General features: G+C 52.4%; 1 protein-coding gene across 1 annotated transcript; it reads left to right on the forward strand.

Annotated features, from left to right (window-relative positions):
* Positions 1–6,374: 6,374 nt before the first annotated feature.
* On the forward strand, positions 6,375–21,432 carry LOC135538753 (protein FAM83G-like). Its single transcript, XM_064964660.1, has 3 exons — positions 6,375–7,184; positions 9,259–9,426; positions 21,292–21,432. The coding sequence occupies exons 1-3, from the start codon at positions 6,732–6,734 to the stop codon at positions 21,430–21,432; spliced, it is 762 nt and encodes a 253-aa protein (XP_064820732.1). The 5' UTR covers positions 6,375–6,731.
* Positions 21,433–21,436: the final 4 nt, after the last annotated feature.

The following is a 21,436-nucleotide window of genomic DNA, read 5'->3' on the forward strand; positions in this document are numbered from 1 at the left end:
GTCTGGGATACACTGTTCTGTTCTGACCAGTATAGTCTGGGATACACTGTTCTGTTCTGACCAGTATAGTCTGGGATACACTGTTCTGTACTGACCAGTATAGTCTGGGATACACTGTTCTGTTCTGACCAGTATAGTCTGGGATACACTGTTCTGTTCTGACCAGTATAGTCTGGGATACACTGTTCTGTTCTGACCAGTATAGTCTGGGATACACTGTTCTGTACTGACCAGTATAGTCTGGGATACACTGTTCTGTACTGACCAGTATAGTCTGGGATACACTGTTCTGTACTGACCAGTATAGTCTGGGGTACACTGTTCTGTACTGCCCAGTATAGTCTGGGATACACTGTCCTGTACTGACCAGTATAGTCTGGGATACACTGTTCTGTACTGACCAGTATAGTCTGGGATACACTGTTCTGTTCTGACCAGTATAGTCTGGGATACACTGTTCTGTACTGACCAGTATAGTCTGGGATACACTGTCCTGTACTGACCAGTATAGTCTGGGATACACTGTCCTGTTCTGACCAGTATAGTCTGGGATACACTGTTCTGTACTGACCAGTATAGTCTGGGATACACTGTCCTGTACTGACCAGTATAGTCTGGGATACACTGTTCTGTACTGACCAGTATAGTCTGGGATACACTGTTCTGTACTGACCAGTATAGTCTGGGATACACTGTTCTGTACTGACCAGTATAGTCTGGGATACACTGTTCTGTACTGACCAGTATAGTCTGGGATACACTGTTCTGTACTGACCAGTATAGTCTGGGATACACTGTTCTGTTCTGACCAGTATAGTCTGGGATACACTGTTCTGTTCTGACCAGTATAGTCTGGGATACACTGTTCTGTTCTGACCAGTATAGTCTGGGATACACTGTTCTGTTCTGACCAGTATAGTCTGGGATACACTGTTCTGTTCTGACCAGTATAGTCTGGGATACACTGTTCTGTTCTGACCAGTATAGTCTGGGATACACTGTTCTGTTCTGACCAGTATAGTCTGGGATACACTGTTCTGTACTGACCAGTATAGTCTGGGATACACTGTTCTGTACTGACCAGTATAGTCTGGGATACACTGTTCTGTTCTGTACTGACCAGTATAGTCTGGGATACACTGTTCTGTTCTGACCAGTATAGTTTGGGATACACTGTTCTGTTCTGTACTGACCAGTATAGTCTGGGATACACTGTTCTGTTCTGACCAGTATAGTCTGGGATACACTGTTCTGTACTGACCAGTATAGTCTGGGATACACTGTCCTGTACTGACCAGTATAGTCTGGGATACACTGTTCTGTACTGACCAGTATAGTCTGGGATACACTGTTCTGTTCTGACCAGTATAGTCTGGGATACACTGTTCTGTACTGACCAGTATAGTCTGGGATACACTGTCCTGTACTGACCAGTATAGTCTGGGATACACTGTCCTGTACTGACCAGTATAGTCTGGGATACACTGTCCTGTACTGACCAGTATAGTCTGGGATACACTGTCCTGTACTGACCAGTATAGTCTGGGATACACTGTCCTGTACTGACCAGTATAGTCTGGGATACACTGTTCTGTACTGACCAGTATAGTCTGGGATACACTGTTCTGTACTGACCAGTATAGTCTGGGATACACTGTCCTGTACTGACCAGTATAGTCTGGGATACACTGTTCTGTTCTGACCAGTATAGTCTGGGATACACTGTTCTGTACTGACCAGTATAGTCTGGGATACACTGTTCTGTTCTGACCAGTATAGTCTGGGATACACTGTTCTGTACTGACCAGTATAGTCTGGGATACACTGTTCTGTTCTGACCAGTATAGTCTGGGATACACTGTTCTGTTCTGACCAGTATAGTCTGGGATACACTGTCCTGTACTGACCAGTATAGTCTGGGATACACTGTTCTGTTCTGACCAGTATAGTCTGGGAAACACTGTCCTGTACTGACCAGTATAGTCTGGGATACACTGTTCTGTACTGACCAGTATAGTCTGGGATACACTGTTCTGTACTGACCAGTATAGTCTGGGATACACTGTTCTGTACTGACCAGTATAGTCTGGGATACACTGTTCTGTACTGACCAGTATAGTCTGGGATACACTGTCCTGTACTGACCAGTATAGTCTGGGATACACTGTCCTGTACTGACCAGTATAGTCTGGGATACACTGTCCTGTTCTGACCAGTATAGTCTGGGATACACTGTTCTGTACTGACCAGTATAGTCTGGGATACACTGTTCTGTTCTGACCAGTATAGTCTGGGATACACTGTCCTGTACTGACCAGTATAGTCTGGGATACACTGTTCTGTTCTGACCAGTATAGTCTGGGATACACTGTCCTGTACTGACCAGTATAGTCTGGGATACACTGTTCTGTTCTGACCAGTATAGTCTGGGATACACTGTTCTGTACTGACCAGTATAGTCTGGGATACACTGTTCTGTACTGACCAGTATAGTCTGGGATACACTGTTCTGTACTGACCAGTATAGTCTGGGATACACTGTTCTGTTCTGACCAGTATAGTCTGGGATACACTGTTCTGTACTGACCAGTATAGTCTGGGATACACTGTTCTGTACTGACCAGTATAGTCTGGGATACACTGTTCTGTACTGACCAGTATAGTCTGGGATACACTGTTCTGTACTGACCAGTATAGTCTGGGATACACTGTCCTGTACTGACCAGTATAGTCTGGGATACACTGTTCTGTACTGACCAGTATAGTCTGGGATACACTGTTCTGACCAGTATAGTCTGGGATACACTGTTCTGTACTGACCAGTATAGTCTGGGATACACTGTTCTGTACTGACCAGTATAGTCTGGGATACACTGTTCTGACCAGTATAGTCTGGGATACACTGTTCTGTACTGACCAGTATAGTCTGGGATACACTGTCCTGTACTGACCAGTATAGTCTGGGATACACTGTTCTGTACTGACCAGTATAGTCTGGGATACACTGTTCTGTTCTGACCAGTATAGTCTGGGATACACTGTTCTGTACTGACCAGTATAGTCTGGGATACACTGTTCTGTACTGACCAGTATAGTCTGGGATACACTGTCCTGTACTGACCAGTATAGTCTGGGATACACTGTTCTGTACTGACCAGTATAGTCTGGGATACACTGTTCTGTACTGACCAGTATAGTCTGGGATACACTGTTCTGTTCTGACCAGTATAGTCTGGGATACACTGTTCTGTACTGACCAGTATAGTCTGGGATACACTGTTCTGTACTGACCAGTATAGTCTGGGATACACTGTTCTGTTCTGACCAGTATAGTCTGGGATACACTGTTCTGTTCTGACCAGTATAGTCTGGGATACACTGTTCTGTACTGACCAGTATAGTCTGGGATACACTGTTCTGTACTGACCAGTATAGTCTGGGATACACTGTTCTGTACTGACCAGTATAGTCTGGGATACACTGTTCTGTTCTGACCAGTATAGTCTGGGATACACTGTTCTGTTCTGACCAGTATAGTCTGGGATACACTGTTCTGTACTGACCAGTATAGTCTGGGATACACTGTTCTGTACTGACCAGTATAGTCTGGGATACACTGTTCTGTACTGACCAGTATAGTCTGGGATACACTGTTCTGTACTGACCAGTATAGTCTGGGATACACTGTTCTGTACTGACCAGTATAGTCTGGGATACACTGTTCTGTTCTGACCAGTATAGTCTGGGATACACTGTTCTGTTCTGACCAGTATAGTCTGGGATACACTGTTCTGTTCTGACCAGTATAGTCTGGGATACACTGTCCTGTACTGACCAGTATAGTCTGGGATACACTGTCCTGTACTGACCAGTATAGTCTGGGATACACTGTTCTGACCAGTATAGTCTGGGATACACTGTCCTGTACTGACCAGTATAGTCTGGGATACACTGTCCTGTACTGACCAGTATAGTCTGGGATACACTGTTCTGTACTGACCAGTATAGTCTGGGATACACTGTTCTGTTCTGACCAGTATAGTCTGGGATACACTGTTCTGTTCTGACCAGTATAGTCTGGGATACACTGTTCTGTTCTGACCAGTATAGTCTGGGATACACTGTCCTGTACTGACCAGTATAGTCTGGGATACACTGTTCTGTACTGACCAGTATAGTCTGGGATACACTGTTCTGTTCTGACCAGTATAGTCTGGGATACACTGTTCTGTACTGACCAGTATAGTCTGGGATACACTGTTCTGTACTGACCAGTATAGTCTGGGATACACTGTCCTGTACTGACCAGTATAGTCTGGGATACACTGTTCTGTACTGACCAGTATAGTCTGGGATACACTGTTCTGTACTGACCAGTATAGTCTGGGATACACTGTCCTGTACTGACCAGTATAGTCTGGGATACACTGTTCTGTACTGACCAGTATAGTCTGGGATACACTGTTCTGTTCTGACCAGTATAGTCTGGGATACACTGTTCTGTACTGCCCAGTATAGTCTGGGATACACTGTTCTGTTCTGTACTGACCAGTATAGTCTGGGATACACTGTTCTGTACTGACCAGTATAGTCTGGGATACACTGTTCTGTACTGACCAGTATAGTCTGGGATACACTGTTCTGTACTGACCAGTATAGTCTGGGATACACTGTCCTGTACTGACCAGTATAGTCTGGGATACACTGTTCTGTTCTGTACTGACCAGTATAGTCTGGGATACACTGTTCTGTACTGACCAGTATAGTCTGGGATACACTGTCCTGTACTGACCAGTATAGTCTGGGATACACTGTTCTGTACTGACCAGTATAGTCTGGGATACACTGTCCTGTACTGACCAGTATAGTCTGGGATACACTGTTCTGTACTGACCAGTATAGTCTGGGATACACTGTTCTGTACTGACCAGTATAGTCTGGGATACACTGTTCTGTACTGACCAGTATAGTCTGGGATACACTGTTCTGTACTGACCAGTATAGTCTGGGATACACTGTCCTGTACTGACCAGTATAGTCTGGGATACACTGTTCTGTACTGACCAGTATAGTCTGGGATACACTGTTCTGTACTGGCCAGTATAGTCTGGGATACACTGTTCTGTACTGACCAGTATAGTCTGGGATACACTGTTCTGTACTGACCAGTATAGTCTGGGATACACTGTTCTGTACTGACCAGTATAGTCTGGGATACACTGTTCTGTTCTGACCAGTATAGTCTGGGATACACTGTTCTGACCAGTATAGTCTGGGATACACTGTCCTGTACTGACCAGTATAGTCTGGGATACACTGTTCTGTTCTGACCAGTATAGTCTGGGATACACTGTTCTGTTCTGACCAGTATAGTCTGGGATACACTGTTCTGTACTGTAACCCTGGAGAACGGGAATATACATATACCTATACAGACAGACAGACAGACAGACAGACAGACAGACAGACAGACAGACAGACAGACAGACAGACAGACAGACATGTTTCTATTTGTACCATTGTTGCTGGTCCTGTAGTTGGCTCAGTGATGGGTATTGTAGCAGTGTTTACCCCCCCCCCCCCCAGCTAACACACCTGACTCTGATAATCACCCAAACCAGGATCTTCAGTTTAGAAAACAATCTGATTAAAAGATGAATGATGAATGAGATAAAAGGGTGACAACAATTAGGCCCCTCAAAGACTGGAGATGCTGCCCGTCCCTGATCTAAACTAAGGAATATATGTTTTTAATCCATTGTGATTGGCTGTAAATCATCTAGACTGGTGTGTGTGTTTTTAAAGATGACATTTCAGACTGCATAGTTGACATTTATTCCCATGGGTTGGGTTTAGTATTTTGATTGACACTAAATCCATCTGTCATTTAACATTTAACTGTCATTCATATCAGGTCGTTACCGACATAACTGCCTGGCGGGCTGAAGAGATACGGGATCGGCTCTAATCCTGTCTTTTGTCCCGCGGGGCAGTTATGTCGGTAATGAATAAAAGGGGAATTCTGGATCACGTGATAGAGCGACCGTGTGAGTTCTTGTTCACACCTGTCGGTGAAGCTTTTGACGGGTTGTGCTGTGCGTGGTGTGTGTCACTTTGCGCTCCCCGGAGAGAGAGAGAGAGAGAGAGAGAGAGAGAGAGAGAGAGAGAGAGAGAGAGAGAGAGAGAGAGTGGGGGGGAGAGAGAGGAGAGAGAGTGGGGGGGGAGAGAGAGAGAGAGAGAGAGAGAGAGAGAGAGAGAGAGAGAGACGGGTTGTGCTGTGCGTGCTCTGTGTCACTTTGCGCTCCCCGGAGAGAGAGAGAGAGAGACGGGTTGTGCTGTGCGTGCTCTGTGTCACTTTGCGCTCCCCGGAGAGAGAGAGAGAGAGAGACGGGTTGTGCTGTGCGTGCTCTGTGTCACTTTGCGCTCCCCGGAGAGAGAGAGAGACGGGTGAGAAAGTGCGTGAACAACCGGACCGGTAACCGGAAATAATAATGGACATGGCGGGACCGGTCAGTCATCAGCAACGGATATTTGCTTCAGGTTGGAGTCCCGTGAGTCTGTCTGACTTTACCGAAGAGAACGAGAAGGGGAAAGTTCCAAGTCTACCCGGTAACTTTTCATTCCAGAGAGAGTTGGGACATCTTTATGATTATTGTGGAATGCTGTTGTCTATTTAACTAGTGTTCCGATTTTTTTTTTTTATCGGTTACTGCACCGGTGGGTCTAGAGCCATGGCGTTATCGCAGATCCAGTGTTTGGATGAGAATAACGTGAACCTCCGGACGCATGAATCCAAACCTGACTTTTTTTATTCCGAGGAGCAACGATTAGCGCTCGAGACGCTTCTCCGGGATGGACGCGATGCCTTTAATAAGTTCCTCCACGCGACCAGTCTCCGGTGTTTCCTGTCGGACCAGGAGGTGGACCAGTTGACCGGGGCAGTGGAGGTGTATGACCCGGCATCAGAGCTCCGTCAAGGTGACTCAGACATTGATGAACTCCCGCTGTCTCTCCAGTACTGGCCGGAGCTGTCTGACTGCTCGCTCCCGCGGCTGGATCTGGGCTGGCCGGACTGCGCGTCCTACAGAGGAGTCACTCGCGTCACCGTGTACGCGCAACCGCCACTGGACGGCCACACGCACATCAAAGAGATGGTCAGGAAAACCATCGCGCAAGCGCAGAAGGTAAGGCGAGTTTATTAAGGTCGTGACCACCCCATACATTATAACCAGCTACAGGGGGGGAACTTTCACTAGGTCATGACCCCCCCATAAATTTTAACCTGCTATAGGAGGGGAACTTTCACTAGGTCGTGATTCCCCCCCCCTCGACATTCTTAAATAGCATTTTTGCGGCGTTGATTCCACGTGGTTACAGGGTCTGAGACCCTCAGGAAGTGTGATCGCGACCAGGGTCAGAGACCCTCAGGAAGTGTGATCGCGACCAGGGTCTGAGACCCTCAGGAAGTGTGATCGCGACCAGGGTCTGAGACCCTCAGGAAGTGTGATCGCGACCAGGGTCAGAGACCCTCAGGAAGTGTGATCACGACCAGGGTCAGAGACCCTCAGGAAGTGTGATCGCGACCAGGGTCTGAGACCCTCAGGAAGTGTGATCACGACCAGGGTCAGAGACCCTCAGGAAGTGTGATCGCGACCAGGGTCAGAGACCCTCAGGAAGTGTGATCACGACCAGGGTCAGAGACCCTCAGGAAGTGTGATCACGACCAGGGTCAGAGACCCTCAGGAAGTGTGATCACGACCAGGGTCAGAGACCCTCAGGAAGTGTGATCGCGACCAGGGTCAGAGACCCTCAGGAAGTGTGATCACGACCAGGGTCAGAGACCCTCAGGAAGTGTGATCGCGACCAGGGTCTGCCATATCAACAGCGACTCTGGAGCCATTTAGTGCCTTGCTCTAGGGAGCATCGACAGAATTTCACCTTGTCAAAAATCTGTCGGCTCCTGGATTCAAACTAGTGAACTTTAAGATACTGGCCCAAAGCTCTAACCACTAGGCTACCTGCTGGTTACTGGCCCAACGCTCTAACCACTAGGCTACCTGCTGGTTACTGGCCTAACGCTCTAACCACTAGGCTACCTGCAGGTTACTGGCCCAAAGCTCTAACCACTAGGCTACCTGCTGGTTACTGGCCTAACGCTCTAACCACTAGGCTACCTGCTAGTTACTGGCCCAACGCTCTAACCACTAGGCTACCTGCTGGTTACTGGCCCAACGCTCTAACCACTAGGCTACCTGCAGGTTACTGGCCCAAAGCTCTAACCACTAGGCTACCTGCTGGTTACTGACCCACAGCACTAACCACTAGGCTACCTAATGGTTACTGGCCCACATCACTAACCACTAGGCTACCTGCTAGTTACTGGCCCAAAGATCTAACCTCTAGAATACCTGCCAGTTTCTGGCCCAAAGCTCTAACCACTAGGCTACCTGCAGGTTACCTGCCTAACGCTCTAACCACTAGGCTACCTGCTCTAACCACTAGGCTACCTGCTGGTTACTGGCCCTAACGGCTTAACTGCTAAGCTACCTGCTGGTTACTGGCCCAAAGATCTAACCTCTAGGCTACCTGCTCTAACCACTAGGCTACCTGCTGGTTACTGGCCCAAAGATCTAACCACTAGGCTACCTGCTCTAACCACTAGGCTACCTGCTGGTTACTGGCCCAAAGATCTAACCACTAGGCTACCTGCTCTAACCACTAGGCTACCTGCTGGTTACTGGCCCAAAGATCTAACCACTAGGCTACCTGCTCTAACCACTAGGCTACCTGCTGGTTACTGGCCCAACGCTCTAACCACTAGGCTACCTGCTCTAACCACTAGGCTACTTGCTGGTTACTGGCCCAAAGATCTAACCTCTAGGCTACCTGCTGGTTACTGGCCCAAAGATCTAACCTCTAGGCTACCTGCCGGTTACTGGCCCAAAGATCTAACCACTAGGCTACCTGCCAGTTACTGGCCCAAAGATCTAACCTCTAGGCTACCTGCTGGTTACTGGCCCAAAGATCTAACCACTAGGCTACCTGCTGGTTACTGGCCCAAAGATCTAACCACTAGGCTACCTGCTGGTTACTGGCCCAAAGATCTAACCACTAGGCTACCCGAAGGTTACTGGCCCAAAGATCTAACCGGTAGACAACCTACCACCCTATCATGTATTCTAACATGTGTCTTGACCTGTGTGTGTGTGTGTGTGTGTGTGTGTGTGTGTGTGTGTGTGTGTGTGTGTGTGTGTGTAGGTGATTGCGGTGGTTATGGACCAGTTTACAGACGTAGATATCTTCAGAGACCTCCTGGAGGTCTGCTTTAAGAGGAAAGTGTCTGTCTACATCCTGTTGGAAAGAGCAGCGTTACCTCACTTCCTGTCTATGGCCGAGAGGGCCGCCATGCACCCGGGACACCTGAAGGTAACTATGGTAACACACTCGCGCGCCTGGTGCCTGGTCTAAGACTGTCAGGAGACTATGAACAGCACCGACCGGGGTCACAGACTGGTTGAGCAGCACCGACCTTAGTCACAGACTGGTTGAGCAGCACCGACCGGGGTCACAGACTGGTTGAGCAGCACCGACCGGGGTCACAGACTGGTTGAGCAGCACCGACCTTAGTCACAGACTGGTTGAGCAGCACCGACCTTAGTCACAGACTGGTTGAGCAGCACCGACCGGGGTCACAGACTGGTTGAGCAGCACCGACCAGGGTCACAGACTGGTTGAGCAGCACCGACCTTAGTCACAAACTGGTTGAGCAGCACCGACCGGGGTCACAGACTGGTTGAGCAGCACCGACCTTAGTCACAGACTGGTTGAGCAGCACCGACCTTAGTCACAGACTGGTTGAGCAGCACCGACCTTAGTCACAGACTGGTTGAGCAGCACCGACCTTAGTCACAGACTGGTTGAGCAGCACCGACCTTAGTCACAGACTGGTTGAGCAGCACCGACCGGGGTCACAGACTGGTTGAGCAGCACCGACCTTAGTCACAGACTGGTTGAGCAGCACCGACCAGGGTCACAGACTGGTTGAGCAGCACCGACCGGGGTCACAGACTGGTTGAGCAGCACCGACCAGGGTCACAGACTGGTTGAGCAGCACCGACCTTAGTCACAGACTGGTTGAGCTGCACCGACCTTAGTCACAGACTGGTTGAGCAGCACCGACCGGGGTCACAGACTGGTTGAACAGCACCGACCTTAGTCACAGACTGGTTGAGCAGCACCGACCTTAGTCACAGACTGGTTGAGCAGCACCGACCAAGGTCACAGACTGGTTGAGCAGCACCGACCAGGGTCACAGACTGGTTGAGCAGCACCGACCGGGGTCACAGACTGGTTGAGCAGCACCGACCTTAGTCACAGACTGGTTGAGCAGCACCGACCGGGGTCACAGACTGGTTGAGCAGCACCGACCTTAGTCACAGACTGGTTGAGCAGCACCGACCTTAGTCACAGAGTGGTTGAGCAGCACCGACCTTAGTCACAGACTGGTTGAGCAGCACCGACCTTAGTCACAGACTGGTTGAGCAGCACCGACCGGGGTCACAGACTGGTTGAGCAGCACCGACCGGGGTCACAGACTGGTTGAGTAGCACCGACCTTAGTCACAGACTGGTTGAGCAGCACCGACCGGGGTCACAGACTGGTTGAGCAGCACCGACCTTAGTCACAGACTGGTTGAGCAGCACCGACCGGGGTCACAGACTGGTTGAACAGCACCAACCTTAGTCACAGACTGGTTGAGCAGCACCGACCTTAGTCACAGACTGGTTGAGCAGCACCGACCTTAGTCACAGACTGGTTGAGCAGCACCGACCTTAGTCACAGACTGGTTGAGCAGCACCGACCAGGGTCACAGACTGGTTGAGCAGCACCGACCGGGGTCACAGACTGGTTGAGCAGCACCGACCGGGGTCACAGACTGGTTGAGCAGCACCGACCGGAGTCACAGACTGGTTGAGCAGCACCGACCTTAGTCACAGACTGGTTGAGCAGCACCGACCTTAGTCACAGACTGGTTGAGCAGCACCGACCGGGGTCACAGACTGGTTGAGCAGCACCGACCAGGGTCACAGACTGGTTGAGCAGCACCGACCTTAGTCACAGACTGGTTGAGCAGCACCGACCTTAGTCACAGACTGGTTGAGCAGCACCGACCGGGGTCACAGACTGGTTGAGCAGCACCGAACTTAGTCACAGACTGGTTGAGCAGCACCGACCGGGGTCACAGACTGGTTGAGCAGCACCGACCTTAGTCACAGACTGGTTGAACAGCACCGACCTTAGTCACAGACTGGTTGAGCAGCACCGACCTTAGTCACAGACTGGTTGAACAGCACCGACCGGGGTCACAGACTGGTTGAGCAGCACCGACCTTAGTCACAGACTGGTTGAGCAGCACCGACCTTAGTCACAGACTGGTTGAACAGCACCGACCTTAGTCACAGACTGGTTGAGCAGCACCGACCAGGGTCACAGACTGGTTGAGCAGCACCGACCTTAGTCACAGACTGGTTGAATAGCACCGACCGGGGTCACAGACTGGTTGAGCAGCACCGACCTTAGTCACAGACTGGTTGAGCAGCACCGACCTTAGTCACAGACTGGTTGAGCAGCACCGACCTTAGTCACAGACTGGTTGAGCAGCACCGACCTTAGTCACAGACTGGTTGAGCAGCACCGACCGGGGTCACAGACTGGTTGAACAGCACCGACCGGGGTCACAGACTGGTTGAACAGCACCGACCGGGGTCACAGACTGGTTGAGCAGCACCGACCTTAGTCACAGACTGGTTGAACAGCACCGACCAGGGTCACAGACTGGTTGAGCAGCACCGACCTTAGTCACAGACTGGTTGAGCAGCACCGACCTTCGTCACAGACTGGTTGAGCAGCACCGACCTTAGTCACAGACTGGTTGAGTAGCACCGACCAGGGTCACAGACTGGTTGAACAGCACCGACCTTAGTCACAGACTGGTTGAGCAGCACCGACCTTAGTCACAGACTGGTTGAGCAGCACCGACCTTAGTCACAGACTGGTTGAGCAGCACCGACCTTAGTCACAGACTGGTTGAGCAGCACCGACCTTAGTCACAGACTGGTTGAGCAGCACCGACCTTAGTCACAGACTGGTTGAGCAGCACCGACCGGGTCACAGACTGGTTGAACAGCACCGACCGGGGTCACAGACTGGTTGAACAGAACCGACCGGGGTCACAGACTGGTTGAGCAGCACCAACCTTAGTCACAGACTGGTTGAGCAGCACCGACCTTAGTCACAGACTGGTTGAGCAGCACCGACCGGGGTCACAGACTGGTTGAGCAGCACCGACCAGGGTCACAGACTGGTTGAACAGCACCGACCTTAGTCACAGACTGGTTGAACAGCACCGACCGGGGTCACAGACTGGTTGAGCAGCACCGACCTTAGTCACAGACTGGTTGAGCAGCACCGACCAGGGTCACAGACTGGTTGAACAGCACCGACCTTAGTCACAGACTGGTTGAGCAGCACCGACCTTAGTCACAGACTGGTTGAGCAGCACCGACCTTAGTCACAGACTGGTTGAGCAGCACCGACCTTAGTCACAGACTGGTTGAGCAGCACCGACCGGGGTCACAGACTGGTTGAACAGCACCGACCGGGGTCACAGACTGGTTGAACAGCACCGACCGGGGTCACAGACTGGTTGAGCAGCACCGACCTTAGTCACAGACTGGTTGAACAGCACCGACCAGGGTCACAGACTGGTTGAGCAGCACCGACCTTAGTCACAGACTGGTTGAGCAGCACCGACCTTAGTCACAGACTGGTTGAGCAGCACCGACCTTAGTCACAGACTGGTTGAGCAGCACCGACCTTAGTCACAGACTGGTTGAGCAGCACCGACCTTAGTCACAGACTGGTTGAGCAGCACCGACCTTAGTCACAGACTGGTTGAGCAGCACCGACCTTAGTCACAGACTGGTTGAGCAGCACCGACCGGGTCACAGACTGGTTGAACAGCACCGACCGGGTCACAGACTGGTTGAACAGCACCGACCGGGGTCACAGACTGGTTGAGCAGCACCGACCTTAGTCACAGACTGGTTGAACAGCACCGACCAGGGTCACAGACTGCTTGAGCAGCACCGACCTTAGTCACAGACTGGTTGAGCAGCACCGACCTTAGTCACAGACTGGTTGAGCAGCACCGACCTTAGTCACAGACTGGTTGAGTAGCACCGACCAGGGTCACAGACTGGTTGAACAGCACCGACCTTAGTCACAGACTGGTTGAGCAGCACCGACCTTAGTCACAGACTGGTTGAGCAGCACCGACCTTAGTCACAGACTGGTTGAGCAGCACCGACCTTAGTCACAGACTGGTTGAGCAGCACCGACCTTAGTCACAGACTGGTTGAGCAGCACCGACCTTAGTCACAGACTGGTTGAGCAGCACCGACCGGGTCACAGACTGGTTGAACAGCACCGACCGGGGTCACAGACTGGTTGAACAGCACCGACCGGGTCACAGACTGGTTGAGCAGCACCAACCTTAGTCACAGACTGGTTGAGCAGCACCGACCTTAGTCACAGACTGGTTGAGCAGCACCGACCGGGGTCACAGACTGGTTGAGCAGCACCGACCAGGGTCACAGACTGGTTGAACAGCACCGACCTTAGTCACAGACTGGTTGAACAGCACCGACCGGGGTCACAGACTGGTTGAGCAGCACCGACCTTAGTCACAGACTGGTTGAGCAGCACCGACCAGGGTCACAGACTGGTTGAACAGCACCGACCTTAGTCACAGACTGGTTGAGCAGCACCGACCTTAGTCACAGACTGGTTGAGCAGCACCGACCTTAGTCACAGACTGGTTGAGCAGCACCGACCTTAGTCACAGACTGGTTGAGCAGCACCGACCGGGGTCACAGACTGGTTGAACAGCACCGACCGGGGTCACAGACTGGTTGAACAGCACCGACCGGGGTCACAGACTGGTTGAGCAGCACCGACCTTAGTCACAGACTGGTTGAACAGCACCGACCAGGGTCACAGACTGGTTGAGCAGCACCGACCTTAGTCACAGACTGGTTGAGCAGCACCGACCTTAGTCACAGACTGGTTGAGCAGCACCGACCTTAGTCACAGACTGGTTGAGTAGCACCGACCAGGGTCACAGACTGGTTGAACAGCACCGACCTTAGTCACAGACTGGTTGAGCAGCACCGACCTTAGTCACAGACTGGTTGAGCAGCACCGACCTTAGTCACAGACTGGTTGAGCAGCACCGACCTTAGTCACAGACTGGTTGAGCAGCACCGACCTTAGTCACAGACTGGTTGAGCAGCACCGACCTTAGTCACAGACTGGTTGAGCAGCACCGACCGGGGTCACAGACTGGTTGAACAGCACCGACCGGGGTCACAGACTGGTTGAACAGCACCGACCGGGGTCACAGACTGGTTGAGCAGCACCAACCTTAGTCACAGACTGGTTGAGCAGCACCGACCTTAGTCACAGACTGGTTGAGCAGCACCGACCGGGGTCACAGACTGGTTGAGCAGCACCGACCAGGGTCACAGACTGGTTGAGCAGCACCGACCTTAGTCACAGACTGGTTGAGCAGCACCGACCTTAGTCACAGACTGGTTGAGCAGCACCGACCTTAGTCACAGACTGGTTGAGTAGCACCGACCAGGGTCACAGACTGGTTGAACAGCACCGACCTTAGTCACAGACTGGTTGAGCAGCACCGACCTTAGTCACAGACTGGTTGAGCAGCACCGACCTTAGTCACAGACTGGTTGAGCAGCACCGACCTTAGTCACAGACTGGTTGAGCAGCACCGACCTTAGTCACAGACTGGTTGAGCAGCACCGACCTTAGTCACAGACTGGTTGAGCAGCACCGACCGGGGTCACAGACTGGTTGAACAGCACCGACCGGGGTCACAGACTGGTTGAACAGCACCGACCGGGGTCACAGACTGGTTGAGCAGCACCAACCTTAGTCACAGACTGGTTGAGCAGCACCGACCTTAGTCACAGACTGGTTGAGCAGCACCGACCGGGGTCACAGACTGGTTGAGCAGCACCGACCAGGGTCACAGACTGGTTGAACAGCACCGACCTTAGTCACAGACTGGTTGAACAGCACCGACCGGGGTCACAGACTGGTTGAGCAGCACCGACCTTAGTCACAGACTGGTTGAGCAGCACCGACCAGGGTCACAGACTGGTTGAACAGCACCGACCTTAGTCACAGACTGGTTGAGCAGCACCGACCTTAGTCACAGACTGGTTGAGCAGCACCGACCTTAGTCACAGACTGGTTGAGCAGCACCGACCTTAGTCACAGACTGGTTGAGTAGCACCGACCAGGGTCACAGACTGGTTGAACAGCACCGACCTTAGTCACAGACTGGTTGAGCAGCACCGACCGGGGTCACAGACTGGTTGAGCAGCACCGACCTTAGTCACAGACTGGTTGAGAAGCACCGACCTTAGTCACAGACTGGTTGAGCAGCACCGACCTTAGTCACAGACTGGTTGAACAGCACCGACCTTAGTCACAGACTGGTTGAGCAGCACCGACCGGGGTCACAGACTGGTTGAGCAGCACCGACCTTAGTCACAGACTGGTTGAGTAGCACCGACCAGGGTCACAGACTGGTTGAACAGCACCGACCTTAGTCACAGACTGGTTGAGCAGCACCGACCGGGGTCACAGACTGGTTGAGCAGCACCGACCTTAGTCACAGACTGGTTGAACAGCACCGACCTTATTCACAGACTGGTTGAACAGCACCGACCTTAGTCACAGACTGGTTGAGCAGCACCGACCTTAGTCACAGACTGGTTGAGCAGCACCGACCTTATTCACAGACTGGTTGAGCAGCACCGACCTTAGTCACAGACTGGTTGAGCTGCACCGACCTTAGTCACAGACTGGTTGAGCAGCACCGACCGGGGTCACAGACTGGTTGAGCAGCACCAACCTTAGTCACAGACTGGTTGAGCAGCACCGACCTTAGTCACAGACTGGTTGAGCAGCACCGACCGGGGTCACAGACTGGTTGAGCAGCACCGACCAGGGTCACAGACTGGTTGAACAGCACCGACCTTAGTCACAGACTGGTTGAACAGCACCGACCGGGTCACAGACTGGTTGAGCAGCACCGACCTTAGTCACAGACTGGTTGAGCAGCACCGACCAGGGTCACAGACTGGTTGAACAGCACCGACCTTAGTCACAGACTGGTTGAGCAGCACCGACCTTAGTCACAGACTGGTTGAGCAGCACCGACCTTAGTCACAGACTGGTTGAGCAGCACCGACCTTAGTCACAGACTGGTTGAGTAGCACCGACCAGGGTCACAGACTGGTTGAACAGCACCGACCTTAGTCACAGACTGGTTGAGCAGCACCGACCTTAGTCACAGACTGGTTGAGCAGCACCGACCTTAGTCACAGACTGGTTGAGAAGCACCGACCTTAGTCACAGACTGGTTGAGCAGCACCGACCTTAGTCACAGACTGGTTGAACAGCACCGACCTTAGTCACAGACTGGTTGAGCAGCACCGACCGGGGTCACAGACTGGTTGAGCAGCACCGACCTTAGTCACAGACTGGTTGAGTAGCACCGACCAGGGTCACAGACTGGTTGAACAGCACCGACCTTAGTCACAGACTGGTTGAGCAGCACCGACCGGGGTCACAGACTGGTTGAGCAGCACCGACCTTAGTCACAGACTGGTTGAACAGCACCGACCTTATTCACAGACTGGTTGAACAGCACCGACCTTAGTCACAGACTGGTTGAGCAGCACCGACCTTAGTCACAGACTGGTTGAGCAGCACCGACCTTATTCACAGACTGGTTGAGCAGCACCGACCTTAGTCACAGACTGGTTGAGCTGCACCGACCTTAGTCACAGACTGGTTGAGCAGCACCGACCTTATTCACAGACTGGTTGAGCAGCACTGACCTTAGTCACAAACTGGTTGAGCAGCACCGACCGGGGTCACAGACTGGTTGAGCAGCACCGGCCTTAGTCACAGACTGGTTGAACAGCACCGACCTTAGTCACAGACTGGTTGAGCAGCACCGACCTTAGTCACAGACTGGTTGAGTAGCACCGACCTTAGTCACAGACTGGTTGAACAGCACCGACCTTATTCACAGACTGGTTGAGCAGCACCGACCTTAGTCACAGACTGGTTGAGCAGCACCGACCTTAGTCACAGACTGGTTGAGCAGCACCGACCGGGATCACAGACTGGTTGAGCAGCACCGACCTTAGTCACAGACTGGTTGAGCAGCACCGACCTTAGTCACAGACTGGTTGAGCAGCACCGACCGGGGTCACAGACTGGTTGAGCAGCACCGACCGGGGTCACAGACTGGTTGAGCAGCACCGACCTTAGTCACAGACTGGTTGAGCAGCACCGACCAGGGTCACAGACTGGTTGAGCAGCACCGACCTTAGTCACAGACTGGTTGAGCAGCACCGACCGGGGTCACAGACTGGTTGAGCAGCACCGACCAGGGTCACAGACTGGTTGAGCAGCACCGACCTTAGTCACAGACTGGTTGAGCAGCACCGACCTTAGTCACAGACTGGTTGAGCAGCACCGACCGGGGTCACAGACTGGTTGAACAGCACCGACCTTAGTCACAGACTGGTTGAGCAGCACCGACCGGGGTCACAGACTGGTTGAACAGCACCGACCTTAGTCACAGACTGGTTGAACAGCACCGACCTTAGTCACAGACTGGTTGAGCAGCACCGACCTTAGTCACAGACTGGTTGAACAGCACCGACCTTAGTCACAGACTGGTTGAACAGCACCGACCTTAGTCACAGACTGGTTGAACAGCACCGACCTTAGTCACAGACTGGTTGAGCAGCACCGACCTTAGTCACAGACTGGTTGAGCAGCACCGACCTTAGTCACAGACTGGTTGAACAGCACCGACCGGGGTCACAGACTGGTTGAGCAGCACCGACCTTAGTCACAGACTTGTTGAGCAGCACCGACCGGGTCACAGACTGGTTGAGCAGCACTGACCTTAGTCACAGACTGGTTGAACAGCACCGACCGGGGTCACAGACTGGTTGAGCAGCACCGACCTTAGTCACAGACTGGTTGAGCAGCACCGACCGGGGTCACAGACTGGTTGAGCAGCACCGACCATAGTCACAGACTGGTTGAGCAGCACCGACCGGGGTCACAGACTGGTTGAGCAGCACCGACCTTAGTCACAGACTGGTTGAGCAGCACCGACCGGGGTCACAGACTGGTTGAGCAGCACCGACCTTAGTCACAGACTGGTTGAGCAGCACCGACCGGGGTCACAGACTGGTTGAGCAGCACCGACCTTAGTCACAGACTGGTTGAGCAGCACCGACCGGGGTCACAGACTGGTTGAACAGCACCGACCGGGGTCACAGACTGGTTGAGCAGCACCAACCTTAGTCACAGACTGGGCAGAAGACTCTAGGAAATACTGTAGCTGTCACTATGGCAACCGAAATCCCATTTGTTACCACTCTCATGTGTCCCAGACAGACAGACAGACAGGCTGACCGGCAGGCTGACAGACAGACAGACAGACAGACAGACCGGCAGGCAGACAGACAGGCAGACAGGCAGACTGACAGACAGACAGGCTGACCAGCAGGCAGACAGACAGACAGGCTGACCGGCAGGCTGACAGACAGACAGACAGACCGGCTGGCAGGCTGGCAGGCAGGCAGGCAGACAGACAGACAGACAGACAGACAGACAGACAGACAGACAGACAGACAGACAGACAGACAGACAGAGGGAGAGTATTTTATAGAGCCCCAGTGTTATGGCTGTGTGCTACTTTCCATATGTTATCTGGCAGTTGGGTCACACCCACAGAACAGACAGACAGACACCGGGCCACACCCACAGAACAGACAGACACCGGGTCACACCCACAGAACAGACAGACAGACAGACATGTCTACCTGTTGAACCACTTACTGTAAACACCAGTCATTCTGTCCTGCTGTCCACTGTCCTCTCAACACCACTCTGTCCTGCTGTCCACTGTCCTCTCAACACACCACTCTGTCCTGCTGTCCACTGTCCTCTCAACACCACTCTGTCCTGCTGTCCACTGTCCTCTCAACACACTAGTCATTATGTCCTGCTCTCAACTGTCCTCTCAACACCACTCTGTCCTGCTGTCCACTGTTCTCTCAACACACCACTCTGTCCTGCTGTCCACTGTTCTCTCAACACACTAGTCATTATGTCCTGCTCTCCACTGTCCTCTCAACACCACTCTGTCCTGCTGTCCACTGTCCTCTCAACACACTAGTAATTATGTCCTGCTGTCCTCTCAACACACTAGTCATTATGTCCTGCTCTCCACTGTCCTCTCAACACCACTCTGTCCTGCTGTCCACTGTCCTCTCAACACACCACTCTGTCCTGCTGTCCTCTCAACACCACTCTGTCCTGCTGTCCACTGTCCTCTCAACACCACTCTGTCCTGCTGTCCACTGTCCTTTCAACACCACTCTGTCCTGCTGTCCACTGTCCTCTCAACACACCAGTCATTATGTCCTGCTGTCCTCTGAACACACCAGTCATTATGTCCTGCTGTCCACTGTCCTCTCAACACACCACTCTGTCCTGCTGTCCACTGTCCTCTCAACACCACTCTGTCCTGCTGTCCACTGTCCTCTCAACACACCAGTCATTATGTCCTGCTGTCCTCTGAACAAACCAGTCATTATGTCCTGCTGTCCACTGTCCTCTCAACACCAGTCTGTCCTGCTGTCCATTGTCCTCTCAACACACCAGTCATTATGTCCTGCTGTCCACTGTCCTCTCAACACACCAGTCATTAAGTCCTGCTGTCCAGTGTCCTCTCAACACCACTCTGTCCTGCTGTCCACTGTCCTCTCAACACCACTCTGTCCTGCTGTCCACTGTCCTCTCAACACCACTCTGTCCTGCTGTCCACTGTCCTCTCAACACCACTCTGTCCTGCTGTCCACTGTCCTCTCAACACCAGTCATGTCCTGCTGTCCACTGTCCTCTCAACACCACTCTGTCCTGCTGTCCACTGTCCTCTCAGCACACCAGCCATTATGTCCTGCTGTCCACTGTCCTCTCAACACACCACTCTGTCCTGCTGTCCACTGTCCTCTCAACACCACTCTGTCCTGCTGTCCACTGTCCTCTCAACACACCAGTCATGATGTCCCGCTGTCCACTGTCTTCTCAACACCACTCTGTCCTGCTGTCCACTGCCCTCTCAACACACCAGTCATTATGTCCTGCTGTCCACTGTCCTCTCAACACCACTCTGTCCTGCTGTCCACTGTCCTCTCAACACCACTCTGTCCTGCTGTCCACTGTCCTCTCAACACACCACTCTGTCCTGCTGTCCACTGTCCTCTCAACACCACTCTGTCCTGCTGTCTACTGTCCTCTCAACACACAAGTCATGATGTCCTGCTGTCCACTGTCCTCTCAACACCACTCTGTCCTGCTGTCCACTGTCCTCTCAACACACTAGTCATTATGTCCTGCTGTCCTCTGAACACACCAGTCATTATGTCCTGCTGTCCACTGTCCTCTCAACACCACTCTGTCCTGCTGTCCACTGTCCTCTCAACACCACTCTGTCCTGCTGTCCACTGTCCTCTCAACACCACTCTGTCCTGCTGTCCACTGTCCTCTCAACACACCAGTCATTATGTCCTGCTGTCCTCTGAACACACCAGTCATTATGTCCTGCTGTCCACTGTCCTCTCAACACCACTCTGTCCTGCTGTCCACTGTCCTCTCAACACACCACTCTGTCCTGCTGTCCACTGTCCTCTCAACACCACTCTGTCCTGCTGTCCACTGTCCTCTCAACACCACTCTGTCCTGCTGTCCACTGTCCTCTCAACACACCAGTCATTATGTCCTGCTGTCCTCTGAACACACCAGTCATTATGTCCTGCTGTCCACTGACCTCTCAACACCACTCTGTCCTGCTGTCCACTGTCCTCTCAACACCACTCTGTCCTGCTGTCCACTGTCCTCTCAACACCACTCTGTCCTGCTGTCCACTGTCCTCTCAACACACCAGTCATTATGTCCTGCTGTCCACTGTCCTCTCAACACCACTCTGTCCTGCTGTCCACTGTCCTCTCAACACCACTCTGTCCTGCTGTCCACTGTCCTCTCAACACACCAGTCATTATGTCCTGCTGTCCACTGTCCTCTCAACACCACTCTGTCCTGCAGAGCCTGCGTGTGCGTGTGTCAGGGGGAGCAGAGTTCTTCAGCAGGTCGTGTACCAGGGTGAGAGGACGGCTGGGTCACAGGTTCCTGTTGATAGATGGAGACAAGGCTGTTTCTGGATCGTACAGGTACCCTGACCTCTGACCCC

The sequence above is a fragment of the Oncorhynchus masou genome, unplaced genomic scaffold (genome assembly GCF_036934945.1).
Source record: "Oncorhynchus masou masou isolate Uvic2021 unplaced genomic scaffold, UVic_Omas_1.1 unplaced_scaffold_181, whole genome shotgun sequence".
In the NCBI taxonomy this organism is placed as follows: Eukaryota; Metazoa; Chordata; class Actinopteri; order Salmoniformes; family Salmonidae; genus Oncorhynchus; species Oncorhynchus masou.